General features: G+C 40.1%; 3 protein-coding genes and 2 long non-coding RNA genes across 6 annotated transcripts in view; 3 read left to right on the forward strand and 2 right to left on the reverse strand.

Annotated features, from left to right (window-relative positions):
- Positions 1-493, forward strand: part of LOC125567872 — a 3,873-nt gene extending 3,380 nt beyond the window's left edge. The window contains exon 3 of the long non-coding RNA XR_007311850.1: positions 303-493. This is a non-coding gene — a long non-coding RNA (uncharacterized LOC125567872). The remainder of the gene's footprint in view (positions 1-302) is intronic.
- A 491-nt stretch (positions 494-984) lies between these two features.
- Positions 985-3,061, reverse strand: LOC125567871 (classical arabinogalactan protein 4-like). The gene is made up of 2 exons (XM_048728644.1): positions 1,563-3,061; positions 985-1,218 (listed from the first exon to the last, which is right to left on the reverse strand). Exons 1-2 carry the CDS (start codon positions 1,705-1,707, stop codon positions 1,034-1,036), a joined length of 330 nt encoding a protein of 109 aa, XP_048584601.1. The 5' UTR covers positions 1,708-3,061; the 3' UTR covers positions 985-1,033.
- Positions 3,062-4,516: 1,455 nt separating this feature from the next.
- On the reverse strand, positions 4,517-8,646 carry LOC116616182. Of its 2 annotated transcripts, none has more exons than XM_048728642.1 (4): positions 7,650-8,646; positions 6,732-6,775; positions 6,199-6,360; positions 4,517-5,313 (listed from the first exon to the last, which is right to left on the reverse strand). In XM_048728642.1, exons 1-4 carry the CDS (start codon positions 7,711-7,713, stop codon positions 5,173-5,175), a joined length of 411 nt encoding a protein of 136 aa, XP_048584599.1. In that variant the 5' UTR covers positions 7,714-8,646; the 3' UTR covers positions 4,517-5,172. The 2 variants fall into 2 exon arrangements, with proteins under 2 accessions (XP_048584599.1, XP_048584600.1); XM_048728643.1 differs by having other exon boundaries at positions 5,261-5,780; positions 7,650-8,285.
- A 3,043-nt stretch (positions 8,647-11,689) lies between these two features.
- LOC116616185 lies at positions 11,690-12,462 on the forward strand. The gene is made up of 2 exons (XR_004295236.2): positions 11,690-11,943; positions 12,065-12,462. It is a non-coding gene; the product is annotated as an uncharacterized LOC116616185 (long non-coding RNA).
- Positions 12,463-14,570: 2,108 nt separating this feature from the next.
- On the forward strand, positions 14,571-23,945 carry LOC5509262 (matrix metalloproteinase-14). Its single transcript, XM_032378137.2, has 4 exons — positions 14,571-15,325; positions 15,483-16,020; positions 19,160-19,444; positions 21,099-23,945. Exons 1-4 carry the CDS (start codon positions 15,203-15,205, stop codon positions 21,698-21,700), a joined length of 1,548 nt encoding a protein of 515 aa, XP_032234028.1. The 5' UTR covers positions 14,571-15,202; the 3' UTR covers positions 21,701-23,945.
- Positions 23,946-24,253: the final 308 nt, after the last annotated feature.

Raw genomic sequence — 24,253 nt, forward strand, 5'->3', positions numbered from 1 at the left:
CCTTAATGATGATGCATGGATGATTGTTTTTAAGGTGATTGTCAATAAACATGCCAAGATATTTAATAGTACTTTTGTGCTCGATATCACAGGCTGTGATGATGATACTAACTTTCTTCCTAGGTGATTTAATAATAATGTAGTTAGTTTTCTTAAAGTTAATGGATAATTTATTTGCATTGCAATATTTGATTACATTTAATAGTTCAGTGTTAATGGTTAGCTCTAAATCTTTAGGATTTTTAGATGAATAGAAAATGTTTGTATCGTCTGCAAATATCCTGAATTTCAGTTTTTTTTAGGAGTGTGGGAGGTCATTGATGTATAGAAGAAAAAGCAAAGGTCCAAGTGTTGACCCTTGTGGGACTCCGCAGGTAATTGGTTGAAGGTCCGATTCAGTGTTTCCTAATTTGACAAACTGTTTTCTTTCATTTAGGTAGCTTGAAAACCATTTTTGTGGGGTATCCCTAATTCCATATTTGTACATTTTTTCAAGTAAAATGTTATGGTTTAGGGTATCAAATGCCTTCGAGAAATCAAGGAGAATACCACAGGTCAGCATGTTTTGATCTAGTGCTGTTTTAAGGTTTTCGATAGTTTCTAAGATTGCATGCTCTGTAAAGTGGCCTTTCCTGAATCCAAACTGATATTGAAATAAGATATTATGCTTTTCAAGATAGAAGATTAATTGATCATATACAAGTTTTTCAAGGATTTTTTTAAAGGAGAAAAGAATAGCTATTGGCCTGTAGTTTCCTGGTTGAGAGGGGTCACTTTTAAATATTGGGGTTACTCGTGAGATTTTGAAGGTATTACAAAATAAAAGAAAGCATCAATAGAAAAAGGAGGTCCAAGAACGAAACAAGCAATAAAGCAGCAGCTAACAAAACTGAAAACATTCGAAGTTTTCGGGTACAGAGAATACTTGAGTGCTTTGAGAAACAGGCCCCTGGTTAAGCAGTTATAATCACACAAAAAACAGACTTGAAAAATAAACTGATTTATTCTGTTTTGTACATGGAGCATGCTATGTTCATGTTGACGCCGCCTCGGTTGGTGTTGTCGCCGCGGGTGCCCCCGTGGGTTCCCCCGTGGGTGGTGTTGTCGCCGCGGGTGCCACCGTGGGTGGTGTTGTCGCCGCGGGTGCTGCCGTGGGTGGTGTTGTCGCCGCGGGTGACCCGGTGGGTGGTGTTGTTGCCGCGGGTGTTTTTCTTTGGGCTGAAATGGACAAACTAGTTTTTGTTTTTACCAATTGGGATTATTTAATACAATGAGATTACTTTTAAGTATTTTAAAAGAGAATTTGCTCAGTATCATAAACACAACGCGACGGTCCGCCTCAACCTGATCATAATAAAGCTTGACTTGAAATTGAACTTGAAAAGTTGATAAATTTCAGCATCTCTGAATCGTCTTTTGCCCTGGGACTACTTTATTTATGCAATTATCAATACAGCATACACAAATCAATATCGTAAATATAAAAATTTACTAGGGGAGGGCCCTAGTAGTTTAAATATTGTTCTGTAAATTTTGTGGAAAAAGATATCTGTATCACAGACCTCTCATGAATCTATCAAACAAGCGGAAGGCAAGTTTGCCATCCTCGTCAGGTTTGGCCTCCTGCTGGTCCCCGATAAACTTCAGGCCCCTTCCTCTTGTGCCGTAGCAGGATGTGGTCGTCCCTTTGCCGTGCCGTCCAAACATAAGGACGACCACATCCACGCCGTGCTCCTTTTGAAGGACATCTGCCTGTGGATCATGATACAAGCAAAAATAATTACTTCTTTTGCTAAACAAATATTCTTACAGTTATTATAATACAGCGTTCGCTGGTTCGTAAGGGTGATTTATCATGGACAATTTTTATTAAAGACTTTTATCGGATTTGAGCCACTGTGGAAGAAAAGCCAAAATTCATATAGTCTCTGGTCTTGCCTGCGAAAAGAGCCAGCTGCAGTATAGCCCTCTGCCTATCTGTGTAATTGTTATTATTGGGAGTAAAGGCATAAAAATTACTTACATAATAATAATAATAATAATAACAACAACAACAACAACAACAACAACAACAACAACAACAACAACAACAACAACAACAACAACAACAACAACAACAACAATAATAATAATGATGACATATGATGATGATAATGATGAGGATGATGATGATTACAGTGGTAATGACAAAATATAACTAGTGTACTGTCTATGGCATCCAGCCTATTTCTCGGTTTCCGTGGTATGCCCACTACGAAACGGTCAAAATATATCTGTTTGGCATAAATGATAGATCAGAAAGAATACTAAATAACATAATTCGGCATTTGTAAAGACTTTGCAGCTAATCGACCGACCGAGTATAGCGGATATACAGTTATGCTTAGCCAGTTTTAATGTTAATTGAAATAAGTGTATTGCAGTCGTTGCCATCATTGTATGATATATCCATTGAAATACTAAGGAAAAAGTTCAACATGGAATCAAAAGAGTTGGATTTCTTAACTACAAAGACAAACATTTCTTAACTGCAAAATCGAAAACTTTAGCGAACAACTCAAGCTAGTAATAATAATTAAAATGGTAACATGATGACATCAGTTTCGGCAGTGCACCCTCTAATAAATATACTTCTTTTAATGTCAAAGACATTCCACTCTCTTACTCTCTTTTTTCATTGCTCCATATTCTGTTTGGTATCTTTCATTAAGGGTGGTAAAGGGGGGTATGGATGACATTTTCACGGACATAAAAATGGCTTTCCACGTTTTACTGGCTGAAACAAACAGCGCCTAGAAAATAACTATAAGCTAGATCTGGGTTCACGTAGACTCAAAACTGCTAAATCATGTTAGATCACGTTCCACGGAGATGGAAAATGGACGATTTCATGTTTCTCGGCAGTGTAAAACGGCCATATCTCGTTTCACGAAGACACACTTTACCACCCTGTTCATTGGCTATTCTAATGAACATATAACGGGAGTTGTCCGGGAAATCTCCTAAAGATTGTTTTCTAAAGCTTGTTTTGTATGATTACGCAATACAGTATAATAATTAATCTTACCCTATCGAAAAGATGTCCCCTTTGGTGGGTGATATTCCCATCCCCCCTCATTTCCTTCTTTTTTGGGGGAGGGAAAGGGGCCTTGCACGTTGTACAAACTCTTCGTGCAAGGGCATTGCTGTCATTGCAGCTATGGCATCTCTAAAATACCATAGAGAAGAAGCATACAATTAACTGAAAGTGAAGCATACAATTAACATGCTGAAAGTGAAGCATACAATTAACATGCTGAAAGTGAAGCATACAATTAACATGCTGAAAGTGAAGCATACAATTAACATGCTGAAAGTGAAGCATACAATTAACATGCTGAAAGTGAAGCATACAATTAACATGCTGAAAGTGAAGCATACAATTAACATGCTGAAAGTGAAGCATACAATTAACATGCTGAAAGTGAAGCATACAATTAACATGCTGAAAGTGAAGCATACAATTAACATGATGAAAGTGAAGCATACAATTAACATGCTGAAAGGGCTTGGAATTATTTCACGTTTGTCGAGAAAACACCAGATTATACATATTCACAAATGGCAAAATTTTGGAAGACTAGCTGGAAAACCAACAAAGAAAGTGGACTTTTTAACTTTAAATCCTCTACTATCTTTTAAGAAATGTATAAGAGAGAACGCCAAAACGATGCCTATCTGATACCATTATGCACTAGTCAATTGAAACCCCTACCCTCATGGTCCTGGGGAAGGGTGGAGGATTAGACTTGAACAAAACTGAGAAACGCTATGCCCCCACTCCATCTGGACAACACTGCAGTCAAATGATTAGTGCAGTCAAGGTCACTAGTGTTAACCACCCTTCAGTAAACCTGAGAATTTTGGTGGCAAAAGGTTTGAAATTTGGATTGGAGTCTTGTTAACTTTGTGGTGCTCCTTTCCAGATCCAGTGAAAGATGCCCCTAATTGTATTTTTCAGCATGAGACAAAGACATCTTAATGCATCCGCCTATACAAATTTTAAATTATACCTTTTTGGGAGCTCCTCTCTTTCCAGGATCTGTAAAATAAAAGTAAATATGATTTAGGACATTTTGCTACAGGGGCATCTGACAATACTGATCTCGGCTGTTACTCTTGGTCAGTATACTTTCTGACCTTTCCCATGCAACTAGTAAAAATAGCTCCCTGATTTTTCAACTAACAAAAAAAGTGAAATAAAAAAAACACTCACCAAGCTTAGCTTGTCAAGCAAAGTGATATTGCATTGTTGTTGTCCTAACGGCCTCTAATGATAGGAAAATTGGTGTTAGTAACAAGAAGGGTGCATGTTATAGTTCTTATGGTAATTCGTGTGATTTTGACACCCTTCCCATTTCATAAGAAAATTTTTCCACTTGAAATAAGAAAAACATCGGGTGGTATCATAAATCATGGTTTGATATTGGACTTTTATGGATCACTTGTACAACTGATCATTTTCCTCAACATTTTCAGTCATATTTGTGACTAATTTTTTATAGCATTTTGAAAGCCAGTTGTGTGAATAACAATAATAATGACAATGATAAAACACAAAAAACAAAGCTTAAACAACCTTTTTCAACAACTTCGGCCATCATTAAAAATTACCCAAACATTTTTGTTACTGTAAATTCAATAATGCAACTAAAACTTGAAAATGGAAATAATGCTTTGATAAAATAGTGGAGCGGACACAAATTTTGATATTGTGTCAAGATCAATTATGTAAGAAATGAAAAAAGTTTGAAGTGAGAAGAGAAAAACAAATAGCAAACTCTTTATAAAGGATATGGGAGAATGGGTTGGGGTGGGGACATTCTTTACACCCCTACAACATATATTCCTCTAATACCCTTCATTAGGAATGGTTAGTGGATAATGTTCCAAGATGGCGGTAGAGGCACATAGACTGCTGTTATATTAAATATTGGACTGTATCAGACATTTAGGGTCTCTAATGTGCCAGATTTATTCACACAAATTCATTTTGTCTCAGCTTTTAGGCAGTTTTAGGGGTGGTCCAAGGAGGTGGTACATGGACCAGGGGTTCCATGTTTTGTGGTCTCCCAGTCCTTAGTCTCACCTTCCATAAACGTCTCAAACATTTTCTTAACCATTTTCCCAAGTTCATGGGCAGGCTTCTCCCCCTCGTGCCCAACAAAGGCTGCACCGGCACCTTCTGTGCCATAGCACTGTTGTGCCCAGACCATGTCTCTTAAATGTCAAAATGACAATGTCATTTTGGTGTTTCTGATGCAGGACGTCTGCCTAGAATCAAATAAATATGCAATGCTGTGAGGCCAGAGTATGAAATTTGAAACATGCTCCAAGAATGTGACTTGAGGGGACAGAACTTAAATTTAAGCTGACAGTGCAATAGTCTAAGGATACATTATTAGACTACATTTAGCTGCAACATAATAAACTGATTACATAATCTGAAGACTGCTGAGTGTGCATGTCTGCATGTATTCGCTTCATTGCTATTATTGTGTCATGCAAAATGATAACTTATTAATTATGTAATCCTTGACCATTCTTGCAGACATAAATCTTGGGCTAAAATGCGATATGGTGGTTCTGCATACATGTGTTTATCTGCACATGGTGCACAGTGTGGTTGAGCTGGCACCTTACCCTTCTTTTGCTCACACACAGAGGTTCCAAATGCGATATGGTGGTTCTGCATACACACGTTTATCTGCACATGGTGCACAGTGTGGTTGAGCTGGCACCTTTAAGAAAACCTATTAATTAACACTTTATTGACTGGGACTGAGGGAAACAGCAGGTTTTGTTGTCCTATTTTAACACAAAACAATGCTTTCCCAAGGTTCCAGTCAATGAAAGCTTTATTATCATAGAAAGTGTCACAATGTGAATGCAAAATGTGAGGGAATAAAAAGCAAACTCTATGTAAACCATTTGTAAATATTGACATGAATGAATGCAAAAGTTGTGTGACTTCCGGTTTAGTTTAATTCACAGTACTTAAATTGTACTGTTGCCATCATTGTTGCCTGGGGAAACCGTCAAATTTTTTCAAGTTCAGGTGATGCACCCTCTACCAAAATTAGATACTAGAAAACGTGAACTTTGACACTTGGTGTAAAATAGATGAAAAATGTTATTGTAATTGTTAATATCACACACCCTATAATACATCATGTCTTTCTGATTGGTTGGGTTGGTTGTCCCTTTCTTTTCAATAGCATCATGGTTCGACTTGACCTTCTTTGCAAAAATGTATGAGCAGTTTTCATTTTTGCAGCTGCGACATGCAGTAGGACAATTTGTACCACATTCTGGAAAGGCCTATGGTAATAAAAACAGAAATTTTAATAAAATAAATTATCATACAACTAAGAGCAAAGCTCTTTTTTATCCAGGTATGCACACAGAATCAATTGGAGACAATCCGCTTCAATACAATGGCCACCATTGTGACATGTAAAGCAGATAATGCTCAGGACAATGTCTGCTTTCCATGTTACAATAGAGGCTATCCCATCACTCTATGCGCATACCTGGAGAAAAAAGAGCAGCAATTTTCAATCTTTAGCGTAATTAATTTCACAAACATGATGCATAGAAGAGTAGCAGTAACTATTAATACAGTATTATAAACATGATAAATTATAAAAAAGATGAGACTTTCTTATTGAGTCAAACACTGTATGTCATACCTTAAGCCGCGGTACTATCTTCTTGTTTGGTGTCTGTGGTTTGTCTTTTAATAAAAAAGTAATAAAATGTGTTACAATATATTAAAGGTTTTTTTTGCATGGCCTGTAAAGTTTGCATGGCCTGTAAAGTAAGCATAACATTACCATAAACAGAATTTCATAACATATCACTAAAAAAATCTATATTTTTATATATTCTGTGTAAATTATTGCTGGCAATGTAATCTCTTAGTAAAAATGAGGATAATTATATTTAATATCGAGTTCGTGGGGTCCCGCATAGAGGAGGAGCTTGAGGGTATCTTTAAATGGATATCTAATAGCATCTGATTAGAAAGTATCTGATAATATCACAATATCCGGGAGTCCTGCATAAGGATGGATGAAGTATCTAAATAGATGTCTAATATCACTCCTGCAATTTATCCTGAATTATAAAATAGCGCTGATAGAAAGCATGGTATTCGGAATATATATTTGGTTTATAATAACATATTAGTACATTTGGTACGCATATTTAAGCCAACTTGGCTATAACAGTTTAGCAGCCGAAGATAATGTAACAGGGATGGTTTAGACGTGCAAACAACTTTGACTTGGGAACCTTTCTTCTTGAACTAAAGCAGCTGTATGGGGACCATGGACGAGAGTATTATCGCATGGTAGCTAATATATGCTCCATTGCTTTTGTAAGCTTATTTCAGAAATATTTCGGATCACGTTGAACGATCGAAGCATTCCACACGTGATAGATCATCGTACTTATCGATCAGGATTTCTTTATACTTTTCCCGCATTTGAACTACGAAATCGAAGTTTGTCAAAACGAGAGATCAAATATTTGAATAAAAATTTCACGCTCAATGAACAATTGACAAAACAAATCGTTTTAAGCCAAGTATTTCAAAAGGTACCGACCTCGCTTACCAGTCATCCTCGCTTGCTTCAATGCTTGCAATTGAATGCTTGAGTAGTCAACCATGTGATCAACAACACCTTAGCATCCGCGCCTTGCGCATGACAATGAATTAATGACTATCATTAATTCAGTGGTCAAATAACATTTAAGGATAATCGTTAATTCATTCTCGAGACCGTGTTGCTTTATCATACTCATCCAACATCTTTAATATTCTAATCTTTTCTTCTCCCCAAACCTAAATAACCCGATTGGGTCGTTGTCACTCGGGAAGACGTTTTCCAGAATTACCTTCAGGGAACGCATACAAAAACGTTTGAGTTTATATCCTGCCACTCTTGAATAGGTCCTTTATTGACATTTGCAAGAGCAGCCTCCACATAATACTCAACTCCGCGAGCAGGACAGATACGTCTGCGCGCATCTTCTTATCCCAAACCTATCTGAAAGTGTCTCCTCGCGCCAGGGTAGAGGAGAATCAAATTCCTTCAAAACAACCAGTGAGCAATCTCGTTCTTAGGATCTCCTTTTAGAGTTGCCCTACAACAAAACTGACAGATTCTCTAAAATTCAATTTATCGACATCAACCATCACTTCCCCTTTTTTCTACCCGTGTCGCCAGGTCAACCAACTGGTCGTTTCCTGACCCCCCTGCGGGTCGGTACAGGGTTTCCTTGACATTCACCCCAAAAAGTTTTATTTGCCTTAAATTCCCCGGAAGATACTGCCATATCAAAAACAGTATCCTTCTCGCAAAACTACAACCTCTTCTAAAGCGGAATAAACAAAGAAAGAACAATACCTCACTACTTGTGAAACCCAGTACGGACTCACAGAGGAGGACAGTTTTGATCCAGTACAACTAAGGGGCTGTTAAGGTAGCCTGTCTCAAAACTGTCGCCCCCCTCTGGGACCTGGAGGTAGTACACAAGTACATAGACATAGACTAAAACAAGATAATAAGGCATGAGCTCATGCTTAATTATTTTGATAACATGCCATGCATTATAAATTCCACTCAATTCGTGTTATCCTTATTGCTTTGGGTGTTATCTGCTCCAGTAAGGCCGCCCTTGGCCTTACTGGCTCTTAATTCGTCAAAAGAGCAATCAACTGGTCAGCGTCGAGTTGCACATAATGATATTACTTTCGCACAAACATGGGATCTCTATGGCTAGCATCGCAGCTGAGAAGGAGCTCAGTACGGATTCTCATTTTCCCGTACATGAAATAGCTTGCATTAAGTTCCGCTCCTGTCCTGTCCCATCTCTATGTTAGTCGGTTACATGCTTCATACAAAAAATTTGCATGACACACACTTCCCCGCCCTGGTATACCAGGCTTCATAAATTCACATGACAAACCCTTGCGCCGGCTTTGATGCATATAAAAAAATTAAATTTCCCGAAGATCCCTCGTTCCGCTTTAATAGTTATGAAACTTCAACTCGTTACACGTAATTCACATTACAAACTCTTGTTCCGCCGTACTATAAAGACTCGAGTGTCAAACTTTTGTTCCGATCATACTATACATAAACTCTTGCCTCTGCCTCATTATATATAAACTTGCGTGACGAACTCTCGCCCCCATCATACTATACATAGTCTTGCGTGACGAACTCTCGTCCCCACCAGTACGTAGTCTCGCGTGACGAATATTCGCCCCCGCCTGTAAATAAAATCGCGTGACGAACTGTCGTCCCCGCCTGTACATTAACTCGCGTGACGAACTCTCGTCCCCGCCTGTAAATAGCCTCGCGTGACGAACTCTCGTCCCCGCTTGTACATAGACTCGCGTGACGAACTCTCGTCCCCGCCTGTACATAGACTCGCGTGACGAACTCTCGTCCCTGCCTGTACATAGACTCGCGTGACGAACTCTCGTCCCCGTCTGTACATAGCCTCGCGTGACGAACTCTCGTCCCCGTCTGTACATAGCCTCGCGTGACGAACTCTCTTCCCCGCCTGTAAATAAAATCGCGTGACGAACTCTCGTCCCCGCCTGTACATAGACTCGCGTGACGAACTCTCGTCCCCGCCTGTACATAACCTTGCGTGACGAACTCTCTTCCCCGCCTGTAAATAAAATCGCGTGACGAACTCTCGTCCCCGCCTGTACATAGCCTTGCGTGACGAACTCTCGTCCCCGCCTGTACATAACCTTGCGTGACGAACTCTCTTCCCCGTCTGTACATAGCCTTGCGTGACGAACTCTCGTCCCCGCCTGTACATAACCTTGCGTGACGGACTCTCGTCCCCGCCTGTACATAACCTTGCGTGACGAACTCTCTTCCCCGCCTGTACATAGACTCGCGTGACGAACCTTCGTCCCCGCCTGTGCATAGCCTCGCGTGACGAACTCTCGTCCCCGCCTGTGCAGCATAGACTCGCGTGACGAACTCTCGTCCCCGCCTTCTTATAAAAACTGCCCCCGCTACTTCAAAGATTGTCGCCCTCTTATAAAAACTGCCCCCGTTACTTCAAAGTTTGTCGCCCCCTTATAAAACTTCCCCGCTACTTCGGAGTTCGTCGCCCTCTTATAAAAACTTCCCCCGCTAGTTCAAAGCTTGTCGCCCTCTTATAAAAACTTCCCCCGCTAGTTCAAATTTTGTCGCCGTCTTATAAAAACTGCCCCCGCTAGTTCAAAGTTTGTCGCCCTCTTATAAAAACTTCCCCCGCTAGTTTGAATCGTCGCCCTGTCTTTAAAACTGCACAAACTTCAAAATAACGGGGGCAGTTTTCATAAGACGGCGACAAACTTTGAACTAGCGGGGGCAGTTTTTATGAGAGGGCGACAAACTTTAATATATAATTTACCAAGCATTTACCGTTTACCTCGCTGCTGTTGAGCAATTCGATAATTTATTCATATTCACTAATCTTATATACTCTGCTCTAATGTATTCAGCGTGAATAGTTGTGGGATCCTGTGTCTTAAAAGGATTAAAGGATTCGACGGAAAACGAACTTTCCTTGTAACTCGCGATTCTGTAAAGATAAAAAGAAAATTATTTTTGGAAATTGTAATTTGTTTGTTACCAAATCAATTCGAAATTTAAAAAAAATTGGGTCAGAGAGTGCTTCTCACCCTTTCCACTATCCTGAGATCGCACTAAAAGACACGGTAAAAAGATACGGTAAACAGCGCCATTTCGAAGTATTTTATGGCTTTTAAGAGAATATAAAAAAACTTCTACAACCCAACTTTTTTTCTTCTTTCAGCATATCATTTTTCCGTTCACATTTAACTATTTGAGCAAATACAAAATGGGGGTAACCGACATCGTTTTTCAATGCGATTTTAAGTAAAAAACGCGCGCCTTTTGCTTTGTTTTCTTGTACAACTGTGGCGCGCGCGCGCACTAAATACCGGAAAATTCATACAAACAGCGCGCACCACTATGCGCAAAAGTGGTGCGCAGTGCAATTCAAGGGAATTACCTTAAATAACTCTTTCACTGCCACTCAACTAATCAGCGCTCTCCATTTCAACCCCCTAAATCTCATATCGTAATAAAAAATTAAATCAAATTTATTATATTTCGTTTTATACGTTTACAAGCGGCGAGGGCATTGAAAAATAGGGAATTAGTGGGAAATGTAATTAGTAGTTAGTGGTTATCTACTTAGTGATAAGTATTTCCTGAGTTGCACCTTTATTTTGATTGTTTTCCAGGAGGAAAACAATAAAACAAAGTTGCAACTTAGGAAATACTAATCACACTTAGTAGATGACTACAAATTTTAAACTTAAAACCTTGCTTCATAGGTTTGTATCGGCTAGACTAACAGAGACGCAGTATGCTAGCGTTTGCGACGCAGTCCTTATAGGATCTGTTGGTCGGAAGACATTTGACACTGGTATTTATGGACTATAATATAAGCTTACTACAGCTTCAAAGAGCACCCTAACCTCACCCCAAAAATTATGGAATATTCTAATGCATAGGGTGGAGTATTAAGAGCTCATATCAAGCCTCGTCCCCAGGCTACTCCCTTGCTGTCAGCTCCATGATGCTTTGCGCGCAGACTCATACTTTCCAATATTGCGGACGCTTCATGCTGACTTCGAGTACCCATCAGAAAAATTCAGTTTGTCAGTTTTGGAGTAGATGGAGGGTTCGGAAGCCTCTAAAAACTCTTCCCTGAGGCCCAAAACCGTACCCGTTTGGCCAAGACGAGCTAGTAGAAAGTATGCAGCTAGTTGGCATGAGCTTGATAACATGAGTACGCTGAGAGGAGACGCTGAATTTCCACGCTAACAACTTTAAAGTTCCTCCTTTCAAGGTGGTGAGTGTGAATATTGTCAATAATAATGTTAATAATGTTACTGAAATTTCAACAGTGAATGGCCAACTCCATACACTACATATTTAATGTAATATTGCTTACATTTGCTATTTTTTTGCAGGAACAAAACTAAAGACCATGATTGCTATAGGTTTTAGAATCCTATAGGACAGTTTTGAGGTCAACAACAGGACTGCTATATGCCATTTGATGATATTGCCCTGGTTCTTAGAAATCAACTACATGTTGACATTAAAGCAAACTGCCACTCATAGGGAGTTTCATCTGGATTCCCTATCTGGCTATCTACATAGTCTTAGTAAAATAACACACACAAAAGACAGGTATCTGTCGCACAATTTTTGCTGTTTTTAATTAATTATTTTAAAAAAGACCTTTAAAATTCATTGCTTGATAAACTATATGAAAAGATAATTTGACTGATTGCAAAGGATGCTGTTAGTTGACAATGGCAAAGGTGTAACAATAAAGTAAAACATAGAATGGTGAATTTTTTCACATACCAGTTTTTTTCATGAGGAAGCTTTAATATATATATAAATATATATATATATATTTTTTTTTTTTCGGGGGGGGGGTTCCCCAAATAAAAAAAATGTATAAAGAAAAGAGCATTAGTGGCATGGCTGTGCCCACCGATATTTTTTCGATGTACTGTGCATCACCCCCCCCCCCCCCCCCCCCCCCCCCCCCACCACCACCACCACTAAATAACACATATAAATATATGTTATTTACCAGCTGGGAGGTCCGTATCGTGAAATACCGTGACTGAAGGCCGAGGTCAGTATTTTCAAGGCCGAGGTCACGGTAATTCACGATACGGACCTACCCTTAGCTGGGAAATAACATATTTATTTTTTCCTCAATAGATTTTCCAACGTTGTTTACCTTACGGACATATGGTTGCACGAGGCGAGGTTTCGCTTCCGACTTTCGTCGATGTTCGTGAAGATTTTGTTTGCTCAGGATCATTTAATAATAACTCCTTTTTGTATTTCCACACAACGCTTTTTATCCTCCAGAAATAAGAACCTCCAAATGAGACATTCTCTGAGTTTTGACCAACAATTTTGTAAAATAATTTAGTCCAAATTGATACGTTCTCAACTCGAATTGATCGTAGAAATGTCTATTTTCGCTTTTTAAAGCGATTTAAAGCGGATTTAAAAATCCTCTACAGACGATAAGATATATTCACTAAAGAACTGCTCTTGAATGTGGATACGTTAAGCTGGTTATGCAGGTAAATTCCTAGAGTGATTTGTCGTTTTTCTTCGTATGAAGAGACGATCTGCTGCTTTTTCTATCCCAAATAAACTATCAGCAAACTTGAAATTATCATTATGGCATTAAATTGTCAAAACACAGGGAGTTTGAAGCCGATTTTTCGTGAAGTCAATGATTCTAGATAAAATAACAAATAAAATGCCGTTTTAGTGTGAAGATCTATAACTTCGGGAGTAAAACTCCAGTTTTTGATGGTCATTTTACAAATCAACTCACTATTTTGAGCTTTTGAGCGGTCCGGTATCGCGGGGTCCGGATCGTAGGATACCGGCCCTCACGAGAGCCAATCAGAACGCGCGACTTGATGGATACCGGACCCGAAAAAAATAATATATGTATTTTTCGATATATGTGCCTAGGTATGTGCTTCAGCCCTGATATGTCTCTCTACACACAGTGAAATTTGTTGCAGGGCTTTACTTTAAGTTATTATCGAACTTTAAGAGGACTTATCTCGACATAAGCAAGAGCAAAAAATTAAGCTAAAAAAGGCTGTTTTATTAAGATTGTTTCTTTTTTTGTCTAGATCGTTTGTTTGTTTGTTTTATTCTTCTTTTGCTTATATCCAATTAACAGGTTATAGTGCCCCAGAGACATATGGTGAAAAGGCTGATTTTCGCGCTCTCTAACGGTCGCTCACCAACCTGTCTAACATACCGGACGGTAGGTGTAGTCAATACGATTATGTATCCCCAGGGGCTGCCTGTCGAGGATGATTTACCCCTAATATGAGACAAGAGGTGGGGAAACGCCCTCCACCCACACCCCCACTTTCTGCTTGGTACTGGGTATGCCGGCTGAAGAGCAGCCATCCCAAATTGCGCAAGATTGTGGGAGTCCGCGCTACCCTTATCTCGATCACCAGCGGAAGTTTGAATACTCTTAAAGGCCAAGTAGCTTAGTGACTAATTCTTAAAACCCCTCGACTTTGTCCTCAAGATTACAAGTGCCGCGGACACTGACTACTTTGAGATAGGTAGCGAGGCTTCCATGATTCCTGTGTCCAAAGTTAGCATTGTTGAGACAGATGTGTGATTCCAGAAGAGATCTTCCCCCTTTACGAAGAGTTTAGGTTAGGTGTTTACTTGTATAGGCTCGGCGTGTACTCGCACAGGTTTCGCCAGTGCATCAAGTTCGGAGAGGGCAATAAAGGGGCGGGTATGTGGGATGGAATCCCAGCACATGCTTTAAAAAGATATTCGAATTGCACTTCCTTCCGGTCTAACAAAGAATTTCATGTGTTTCGCACGAGGCAGCCCTCCCCGTATGCGTGGCCAGTCAGCGGAACGTCACGTGTTTTATTTTAGCCCGCTTTTCGAACGTTTGAGTGGGATAGATGTCTGCGGAGAGAATGTAAGAAAAGTCGCATTTTTTTTGTCGCAGCGATCATAAGCATGCTGCACATTCCTGCTCAACTTGTGATCCCAAGCCGGATGGAGCTAATTACTCCTCAACATCAACGCTATAAGGTACGCTAAGCTTTACCAAGTGAAGCGGAGTCTTTGAGTTAGAGATACTGCCAGCTTTCGCGCAATGAGTCGCTTAGTCATCTGGGTGGGCTGTGGGAAATGCCACGTCTTCGGCGGACCCGGCGCCGGTGATAGAGCCAGCGGCAGCGGCTATTATAAAACAGTTAGAGTGTAATCTTAGTAGAGACAGATGGCTTATCCATAGGAAACCAAGGGGCTTTCCAAGTATCCCAAAACAGGTCCCCTCGCGACCAAACAAGTGCACATTTTTAAGACCTCCCGCGAAAGTTTTGAATACGCATGCGTTATTGACATTTGTTGACATTTTATGCGGACGCGCGTGCTGAGTGCTCTGACGTCGGCTACTTAGCTGCCGTCAATGAAGCGCTACACTTCAGATAGAAACATCGCGCGCGCGTTACGGACACCACGTTCAATTGACCACTACTACACCGTAGTAGAATTCTAGTTTGTACGCAATGACGCTCAGTTCACTGATAGTATTTGTGTCGTTTTTATTATTTTTGACGGAGGTCGACTCTCGACCGGTGGAGGAAGGCACTTACGACTCGGTAAACTCAAGATTACCTCGACGGACGAAAGTAAGTGGTAGCAGAATAGATTGTATGCGATACATGTGTGAGAGGTACGAACTCGTGTGTTTACATTGGGTCAAAAAGCCGGTCGAGCGTAGCGGTCCTTGGGAATACTCTTAACTGTTGGTCGCTGATTCGTGACTCTTTTATCTTTATTTCTTAGAGATTCCCCACGATCAGTGCGAATCTGAGAAATTTACCCAAAGGCAAGAAAACAAGATTGCCTTCTCCACAGTATTTATTGAAAGATGTTTATATTTTCAAAGACTTGTTCGAGGAGAAACAATCCTCGGATGATAGTCACACAGGAAGAGACACGGCATTGAATTTAAACACGTTACAGGGCAAACTACGGTTGAAACTCCATCAGTTTGACGAAGCACAGACTCTAAGCTCACCACGATGCGGCGTTACTGAACAAAACATGAGAAAGGGGAGGGAGACCCTCAGAGACTTCGCCAACAGACTTCGGGTCACAACAACAAGAAGGGTTCGCAGATTCGTTACCCAGGGAAGCAAATGGTCACATTCTAAGATTCGCTGGACGATTAAATCGGGTGATTTTAGCTCAAAGATGAGTGAGGCTTCTGTGAAGTCGGTACTTACTAACGCCTTCCGCACATGGGCTGAGGTCATTCCTCTTGTCTTCCGATGGGAACCGATCGCTACAAGAGCCGACATTACCATTCGTTTTGTTACAGGTTAGTAATGTTAGCAATTATAAACCTTTTAGTTATTATTAAGCTTGTGGAATACCCCTCGTTAGTTTTAATTATAGTATTTTTAATTAGTGTCGACAAGGCCCAAGTTTGCAAATTAAAAAAAAACATTCAAATATATTCCGGACATTTACAATATTTGAGTCGTAGCAATTTGTTCGTTACTGGTTTCTTGAACAAGATGAAGCAATGTCTATTTTGAAATTTGAGGACGTACTTCCTGACTGACACGGAGCACATGCCGGGAGAAGGATAGAATAATCGCCACTAAACTTATACCGACACGCAAACAAGCTACCATGAACGTCGTGAAACAAAGAAACAGGGCATCTCCTGCATTGACAAAAGTTTGCAGATACGCGGCAATAAGCAGCCGATCAATAATAATAGTACTTTAGAATCAGAAGCTATGGCAACAAGCATCGATAGCGCAATCATTTCAAATCGAATACAAGGATTACTGATCTTATTGAAAAGTATCATTCTAGAGCCAAAAGCAGGAGTAGAGGTGGATTATCTGTAATTAGTAAACAAAAGGTTTAGCTTAAGCTAAGGGTCCGAATTTCCATTCATTGATTTGCCGCCAGTAAAAGTGTGAATGAACCGCAGGCATCATGCGAGCGCGCGAAAAACTGGCTTATCCCGCAGCGCCCACATGCCTCGAATACTTTGCGAACACTTGCAGGTAAATGCGAGCACTCCGATGTCTAGTGCGAGAATCGATCACTTTTCAGTTTTAATTATCACGGGAGAAGTCTGCTTTCATCTTGCAGTCGGATCTTTGTGCGCAACTAGGTGTAACTAGTAAAAGGAGTTTTTAACCATGATTAGTCTATTCTAAAGCCTGCTAAAAGAAAACGAACAAACGAGCATTTTTTTTTGCAGTTATCATATAGGAAAATATGGCTAATATTCATGTAAACACGTCTAAAAAAATTCCCCAGTATGCGGATATTTACTGTGAGTATGATTTTGGAGCTATTCAGAGCGTTTGCTGTCGCCTTTAATCGCTAACCGAATCGCGAATCGGACCCCCTAAAAGAAGCTTTTCGGATAAGTTCGGCATTTCCTTCTTATAGGCGCTCAGTTCCAATAACCCCAAACTCTTGATAATTAGTAATTATTACCACTTCAAACGTTAAGTATCTATTTTGCAATTTCTGCACCAAGTTGTCGAGAGTTTTCATGTAAATGTGTTTGTAGAATGTCACTGCCTTAAACCACAATCCTTTTGTCCTTCCTGGCTTATTGTTCTTTTATTTGTTCTTTTACGTAAACGGAAACGTTTTTAATGTTTTAATGAATATTTTTCTTTTCCGCAAACAGCAAGGAACAATGTTGGCGCAAAGTATCTATTCAAAACGGCCGGAAACCAATTTATTGTGTTACATAATATGTGGTCTAGTGCTCCCTTGGACTTTCCCACTCTTTTCCATACTTTACGGGATTTTGTAACTTGTTTATATCCGAAGCGGAAGAGTTAGCCAAGAACATGATATATATTTAGATAGTGGTTGCAAATACATGTGTTTTTCCCTGAAAAACATGAAAAGCGATTCAGGGTTTTAAATATGAAAAATAATTAAGTGCACGACATTCTTTTAATAAAAGCTGCCATTGCTACTTTTTGTGTGGTCTTGGGGTTTTACAAGTAATAAAGCAATTGAGCCTTCGGTCTTTGATAAGATAACCTGTGTATCAATTTCTCATGATACACGCAATTCTGGCGTGGTGCGAAGATCAGGCGATTCGCGATCAGGCGATTCGCGATCAGGCGATCGAACCAAGGCGGGTCCCCTCCCCCCCAAATGATACCATTTGTTAAATAAGAATTAATACCTCCATGTAACAACGCACTCGATTCAAAATATGAAAATGATTCCAGCCGCATATACGTGACGACCACTACTTTTTGTGGGAGGAAAACGTCTTTAGTCAATGTCTTTATTATTGTCTCGCGCTTGCATAGTTGAGAGAAGCGATATGGGAATTTATAAATGGAGTGTATAAAAGCGAGACGTGAAAAGCACTGTCTGATACATTTCGGCCTTTCAGCCTTACATTTCTCCAACTACGACGTGAAAACACAAAGTTTCACGGTCTTTTGAAGACCGGAACGTTTTCGCTGCAAACCCAAATAGATTTGACCGCCAAGACAAAAACAAGGTCTTAAGCTTGACTTTGCTTAATTGGAACGATAAAAATTAATCGAGACTTGTTAAGAAATAAGCGCTAAGCTAAAAAGTGATTTGCAAAAGGTCTTTATTCAACATCAAGTAACTCTGTTTTAATTTCATCATGCGGATGCTAGAAAAGGGCAAGAAAAAACGTTTCTTAGGAAAGCTATTCTTTTGTCGGTTTTATTTTTTGTCAGAGTTTAGTTTAGTTAAGTTGAAAATATCGCAACAGTTTTCTAAAGTCAGCCGATGGAAATGTATTCTTTTACACTCTCGGTATTTTGCTTGGATGAAAAAGTGGTGGCTGCTAGAGATAGTTGAAATTGGATCTTTCCCACAGGCGGCGCCGCGCGCCATGGCCATTTGATGCGAGCACTTGTAATTTGGCTGTCTATTGGATTTTTCGTCGCTTGCCTAAATCAGCAATCAGCCGACCACTATCTCTTACACTTGCGGTTGTTACTGTAGTGTTACCTTCCGGACTCATGAGAGCTAATGCTTCTATGATGGTTAAAGAGCTTAATTAAGTTTCCGGTGGAATAAAAAGTTAATTGATACCCTAGTGCGTGATGTAATTTTGATTATAGAATATCACGCAAATGCAGCGAAGAAACACGCGCCCATCTGTGTGCGAGATGTGTTTTTCTTAGGGTGTTATGGTGGGGCACACGAATATAATATTCAACCCTTCCTAATACAATCGCTTTAGCAATGGAGTCGCTCTCAGTAATTCTTCAAAGTTTCTGTCTTAATGAGTCAACCGTAAAACAAGTTGATTGCTTAGGCTTTGGTTGCACTGCACTAGTGTCTTTGAAATCTATAATTTACACGTAGATAGCTGCTTATACAAATTTTGAATGAAAAACATCAATATCATAGATACAGCTTTAATTGGTAGTTATATTAATTACTCGTATGACCCACCAGTCCCCCTCCTACTCCAGGTTACCATGGCGACTCGAAGAGCTTCGACGGTCCTGGCAACGAGCTTGCGCATGCGTTTTACCCCCAATATGGCGGCGACATCCACTTCGACGATGACGAGCCGTGGACGCCGTCGACGAGCGACGCTACGCACAAGAGTCTCCTGAAGGTGGCGACGCACGAGATTGGCCACAGCCTAGGCCTGTCCCACTCCACCCAGGCAGGGTCCATTATGAACCCTGTGTATGCGCTCGTGGGGACCTCCCTCGGAGATGACGACATTAAAGGTGTCCAGAGCCTTTACGGTAAGAGGCGTGGTCGCTAAGAAGTAGAGGGCGTGGGCGATGAGGGGTAGAGAAGGCGTGGTCGCATGGTTAGGAGGTGCGTGGACAGTAAGGTGGACAATAAGGTTTACATCGGTAAGACGCAAGGTCCCTATCGGGTAAATAAGGCGAGGCACTTTGTGCTTGTATCAGGCGTATTCGCATGGTAGAAGGCGTGGTCGCATGGAAGAAGGCGTGGTCGCATGGTAGAAGAAGGAGTCGTCACCAAGTGTGGATAAGGCAGGGCCGCATGGTAGAAGGCGTGGTAATACGGTATGGTATCTTTAAAAGGAGAGCTGGATTCAAATTCTAATTTCAAAGGCATGCTAAATTAAACCCATTTTTTGTGGTTAAGTTATAACAATGTAATGTTTTAGTGTGACTGCAAGTAGAACCAGGCGCGTACCAAGGATTGACTGGGGGGGAGGGATATGCGGAGTAATATGGAAAAAGCATTGGAAATATTTTGAGATTTCTTAATAAGAAATGACCCACGTTTTGGTGCGTGCGTCTCCCCCCTAAGTACGGGCCTGCATGATAACATATTCTGACCAACCACAATGACATGAGCTTTCATATAGAGTTTAGATGTTCGCAACAGTCTCTTCCATGTGACAATGTTAATGTTTAGTGACCTTGAGGTGCTCCGTCTCTCCCGTCCTGAGAGTGTGGTTTCCCTAAGTTATCCCTCGTTAATGAGATCCGGACATTGAGACTCGCGCGGTATGGCAGCTATGACATGCCCACGAGCAAACACATCGCAATACTAGACTTTATATTCTAATCATCGCTAGGTTTGATAAGGTAGAGTAACACAAGGACTATAGCTTGGTACGAATGTTTATGTTTAATACTCCGACTTGTAAGAGACGCAAGTTTGTATGATGGCAAATTTGGCCAACTTAGGCAAATATTTATGTTTTCCTTTCTATAAACGGAAGTGTGGATGTAAACGCAATTGTCACAACAATGTAATTTTTTTCATAGTGTTTGACTTTAGACAAGATGCAGATATATAGTGACCAAACTCATAATCGCTGTGCCTTAGATTTGGCATCTACAGCCAATCCTTAGTGTGAAAATCTAACTGCATGTTCGCCCCGACCTGCCTTCCGTAATACGCGTTCTAAAGATTCTAAGATTTGCGTCACATATCTCGTGCTAGTCATAGTCCCAGTCACATGTCATTACGATAATTTTACGCGTGAGTAAAAGTATGTTCCGACCCTTATTTTTACCGCGCATTTGGTGTGACACGTGTTTGTGTGCTACTTTCACGTTCGCGCGTGACCCGCGTGTCTGACGCGTGCGTGGGAGTAAAGAGTAATAGGTGTGCTGATAGTTGTGCTATTAACCCTCAGCCTGCAGTTCTGACCAGTGGTTGCTGCGTGTAAAAAGTGAGAATTAGTAGACGGTAATAGCTGAGACAACAGAAGTGTAATTTCGTACGTTTGTCTTTCATTACTAATTTTTATGCTCGCGTATAATTATTCTAACTTTAAAAAAGAAATAGTGCTCTCACTTTTAACTTAGGGTGAATCTAGCACATCATCACATTTATGAAAATACCCGTATATAGGTTGTCTTTAGCTTATTACTTAAAGAACGAGTTGATAAACTTGCTCGTGTTTCGCAGGTCTGTGCGATCCCATCAAAATCGATGCCATCGAGTCTTACATGCATAACGGTCAGACCTACATCTTCAAGGGCTCAAGCTACTGGCGATACGACGACCTCAACAAACGCGCCGCACCAGGCTACCCTACTCCAATCACAGCCTGGCTTGGCGTGCCCAACGACATTGACGAGGCGTTTCTATGGGGACACAACTGGCAGTACTACTTTTTTAAAGGCCCAGACTACTACAGATACAACGGTGTCACCGACTCTGTAGACCCAGGCTACCCGCGGTTGATTTCGCAAGGGTGGCCTGGACTCCCTGCCAGTGGCATCGACGCCGGATTCACTTTCTCTAACCAAGTGAGTTACTTCTTCAAAGGTGACTTGTGCTATCAGTTTGATAACACGTTAGGACGTGTCGCAACTGGATGGCCCAAGCTAATCCGTGATGTCTGGTCAGGGGTACCTAACGATCTGGACTCGGTGTTTCGTTGGTATAATGATGGCGAGACGTATTTCTTCAAGGGGCAAAATTACTGGAAATGGGACAGTTCAACTTACCGTGCTAGGGGACCGTTCACTATCATGCATGGCTGGCAAAACCTATGTGAGGTATAAATAGACCATCTACAACTCTGAGTTGCGAAAACAAAATTGCGGGCGGGACTTGCTCGCGACCAGGTACCGCGCGCAATTTTTTTTTTTAAAAACTCGTATATTTCGAAGTGAACTACACTAGCATCATTTAAAAGTAATACATTTATTGAATATTTAATTCTATCTAGTTTGTATATTATTTGCGAAATATGCTATGGTGTATCCCATTAAGTTTCCGCACGCCCTACCCGAATCTATAAGTAAAGCAGTTGCAAATGTTTCGGAGAAACCATCTTTAAACTGGTCTACAATATTTGTTTACCATTGAGTAAGATTAGGCACAAAATTGACACCACCATTTACCCAGAATTCCCAGGGAACAAGATTAGGCTCGCGGAAACATTCTGATTCTGGGGGATCACATGCATATCACGTGACTCTGACCATTCGCTCGACCTGACCCAACTACATCTGTTAATAGGGCACGGGTGATGAGCGTGCTAAGATTATTAATCACCAGTTTAATGTACATATTAATTAAACCTATATATTCTTAATGCATTTATTGCATCATGTAAAGCGACTTATTTTCGCTAATTTAAGACATGCAAGAATTGATTTCTGCTAATTGATCAACAAGAATTAAAATTTATTTTATATTTATATCTTTTATGGGAAAAGCTCGTCGACGCTATGCTTTCCGAGGAAGCATTAATCAAATCGGATTTGACCAGCGGGTCGCGGATCGATCCCGCAGAACAATGAATTGCTTTGTATATACTTGTTTTCAACACAGTTAACCCACGCTTTTCTACTCATTGCTTCTTGAAACGTCAAACGTGGAATACCTGTGGCATGAAACTTAAAGAGAATGAATAACAAAAACCCATTTGGGTGTGCTTGACACAATTGATTTTTTTCAATGAAGAAATTAGAATTCAAAGATTTTGTGATAAAAAACAACATAAAAGAAAAACAAAATTTTGATATATTGAAACTCTTGCTTCACTTGTTATAGAATTTCCTCTCTTAGCAGAGAAACAAAGAAAGCTCTGAGTAACGACAAAGTTGTAATGACAGCTCTTTCTACGAATACGAAAAAATGTTGTGTCCTTGTGATGCTGAAAGTGTTCTGTTTGATACAGTAAATTAATCTAGAAATAAAAAAATCGCGTTCAATCTACGGTAGAACTGGTTTTCTAATGCAAAAGCATTATTTTGCGTTCGAATCATCTATCTATATATATTTTGATTACTGCTTTTGAGATAGACATTCATATAAAATAGACTTTCCCTATTTTGTATCTATACTCTATGTTCGATTTGTAAAGAACAGAATTTCATAACGAAAAGAAGTCAATCTCTATAAATATAACCTCAATTAAGCGGACATATCGCTCCTCTGCACATACTATATTTTGTATGATTGTAGATGTAGAATGGACTTTTTTCTAAAAACTAATGAAACAAAAAGTACATTGCGTTTACTTGTGTTTCACAGGTTTTTGAAAATGTCACTATATTAACTACAATGTAATCGTATTTTTTAGCATTTGGATTTTCTCGTTGTCCTTTCGCCTGAAACATTAGGACGCCGTCGAAAAAAAAAAGTATATAGTTGATTGTATAGCGTATATCTTAGTTATATTATATCCAATTTATGTTATCGTTGTGTGCAGCTCTCCCCCACTTGTTTACCATTGATTGGTGGTTTATTGAGGCACGAGCATTTCATAGCGCGACGTGCGCTGCCGTGGGCACCTTGTTGTGAAGTCAATAATAATGCAAGAAACTTGTTATCTGGTTTACAGGGACTTTACTAAATAATCAGCGAGACAAAGAAATGCTTGAGTGCACATCATAGCCCCACAGAATTTCCTAGTTATGAAGTTCAAATAAATGTGTGCTTCTCACATGCTGATTGGCTAACGCTCTTCAAGCGTTTTATTGGTGGCCACGGCAGCGCGCGGTAGAATGGGAGGCTGCTTGTTTCCTTGATTCTTGGTTGCACTTCAGATTGCTCCCCATCATCTCCTCCCAATAGGGGGTGGGGTGGGGTGGGGGAGTCCAACCCACCTCAACAGGTTGAGAACGATTAAATTTGTCCGTGATTATAGTTATAGTTTTTGTCAAGATCGTGTTTATAGTGATTTATTTGCCCTGTAATACGAATAGATAATAACAATGATTACAAGTCATATGTAACTTAAAGAAAATCAATACGTTTGTCGCTGGATCGACTGAAATATAATACTTTATTGGACAACGAGAGTGATCGTAATAAATTTATAGAACCCAAATGATGCCCCTTCCACACACACAAACTGGGAAAATGGGAAATAGAATAGAAATCCTGAAATGGAAAACCTCTTTTGGAGGAATAACAAATAAGCCACTCCCTCTAGAATCATTATTGAATAATAAGCTCTGTCTCTATGCCTCGCCTCTCCTAGTCCGTATACATAACAGCCTTCAATGAGTATAGGTGATTCAATTGATTCGTTTAAATGTAGAAAAGACAAGTATACAAGGGGTTGAACTATTAGAAAGGGCCCAATACCCATTGTAAAAATG

Source organism: Nematostella vectensis, chromosome 6 (genome assembly GCF_932526225.1).
Source record: "Nematostella vectensis chromosome 6, jaNemVect1.1, whole genome shotgun sequence".
NCBI classification, from domain to species: Eukaryota; Metazoa; Cnidaria; class Anthozoa; order Actiniaria; family Edwardsiidae; genus Nematostella; species Nematostella vectensis.

Excerpts from the sequence above, each read along its gene's own strand:
- LOC125567871 (XM_048728644.1), bottom strand. The coding sequence starts at position 1,707 with ATGTTTGGACGGCACGGCAAAGGGACGACCACATCCTGCTACGGCACA. Across the intron at positions 1,219-1,562 it reads GTTTGATAGATTCATGAGAG|CCCAAAGAAAAACACCCGCG; the intron begins GTCTGTGATACA and ends TGTCCATTTCAG.
- LOC5509262 (XM_032378137.2), top strand. The coding sequence starts at position 15,203 with ATGACGCTCAGTTCACTGATAGTATTTGTGTCGTTTTTATTATTTTTG. Across the intron at positions 16,021-19,159 it reads TACCATTCGTTTTGTTACAG|GTTACCATGGCGACTCGAAG; the intron begins GTTAGTAATGTT and ends CTCCTACTCCAG. Across the intron at positions 19,445-21,098 it reads AGGTGTCCAGAGCCTTTACG|GTCTGTGCGATCCCATCAAA; the intron begins GTAAGAGGCGTG and ends CGTGTTTCGCAG.
- LOC116616182 (XM_048728642.1), bottom strand. The coding sequence starts at position 7,713 with ATGGTTGACTACTCAAGCATTCAATTGCAAGCATTGAAGCAAGCGAGG. Across the intron at positions 6,776-7,649 it reads GAGGATGACTGGTAAGCGAG|ACAAACCACAGACACCAAAC; the intron begins GTCGGTACCTTT and ends TTTTATTAAAAG. Across the intron at positions 5,314-6,198 it reads AAGACATGATGTATTATAGG|GCAGACGTCCTGCATCAGAA; the intron begins GTGTGTGATATT and ends ATTTGATTCTAG.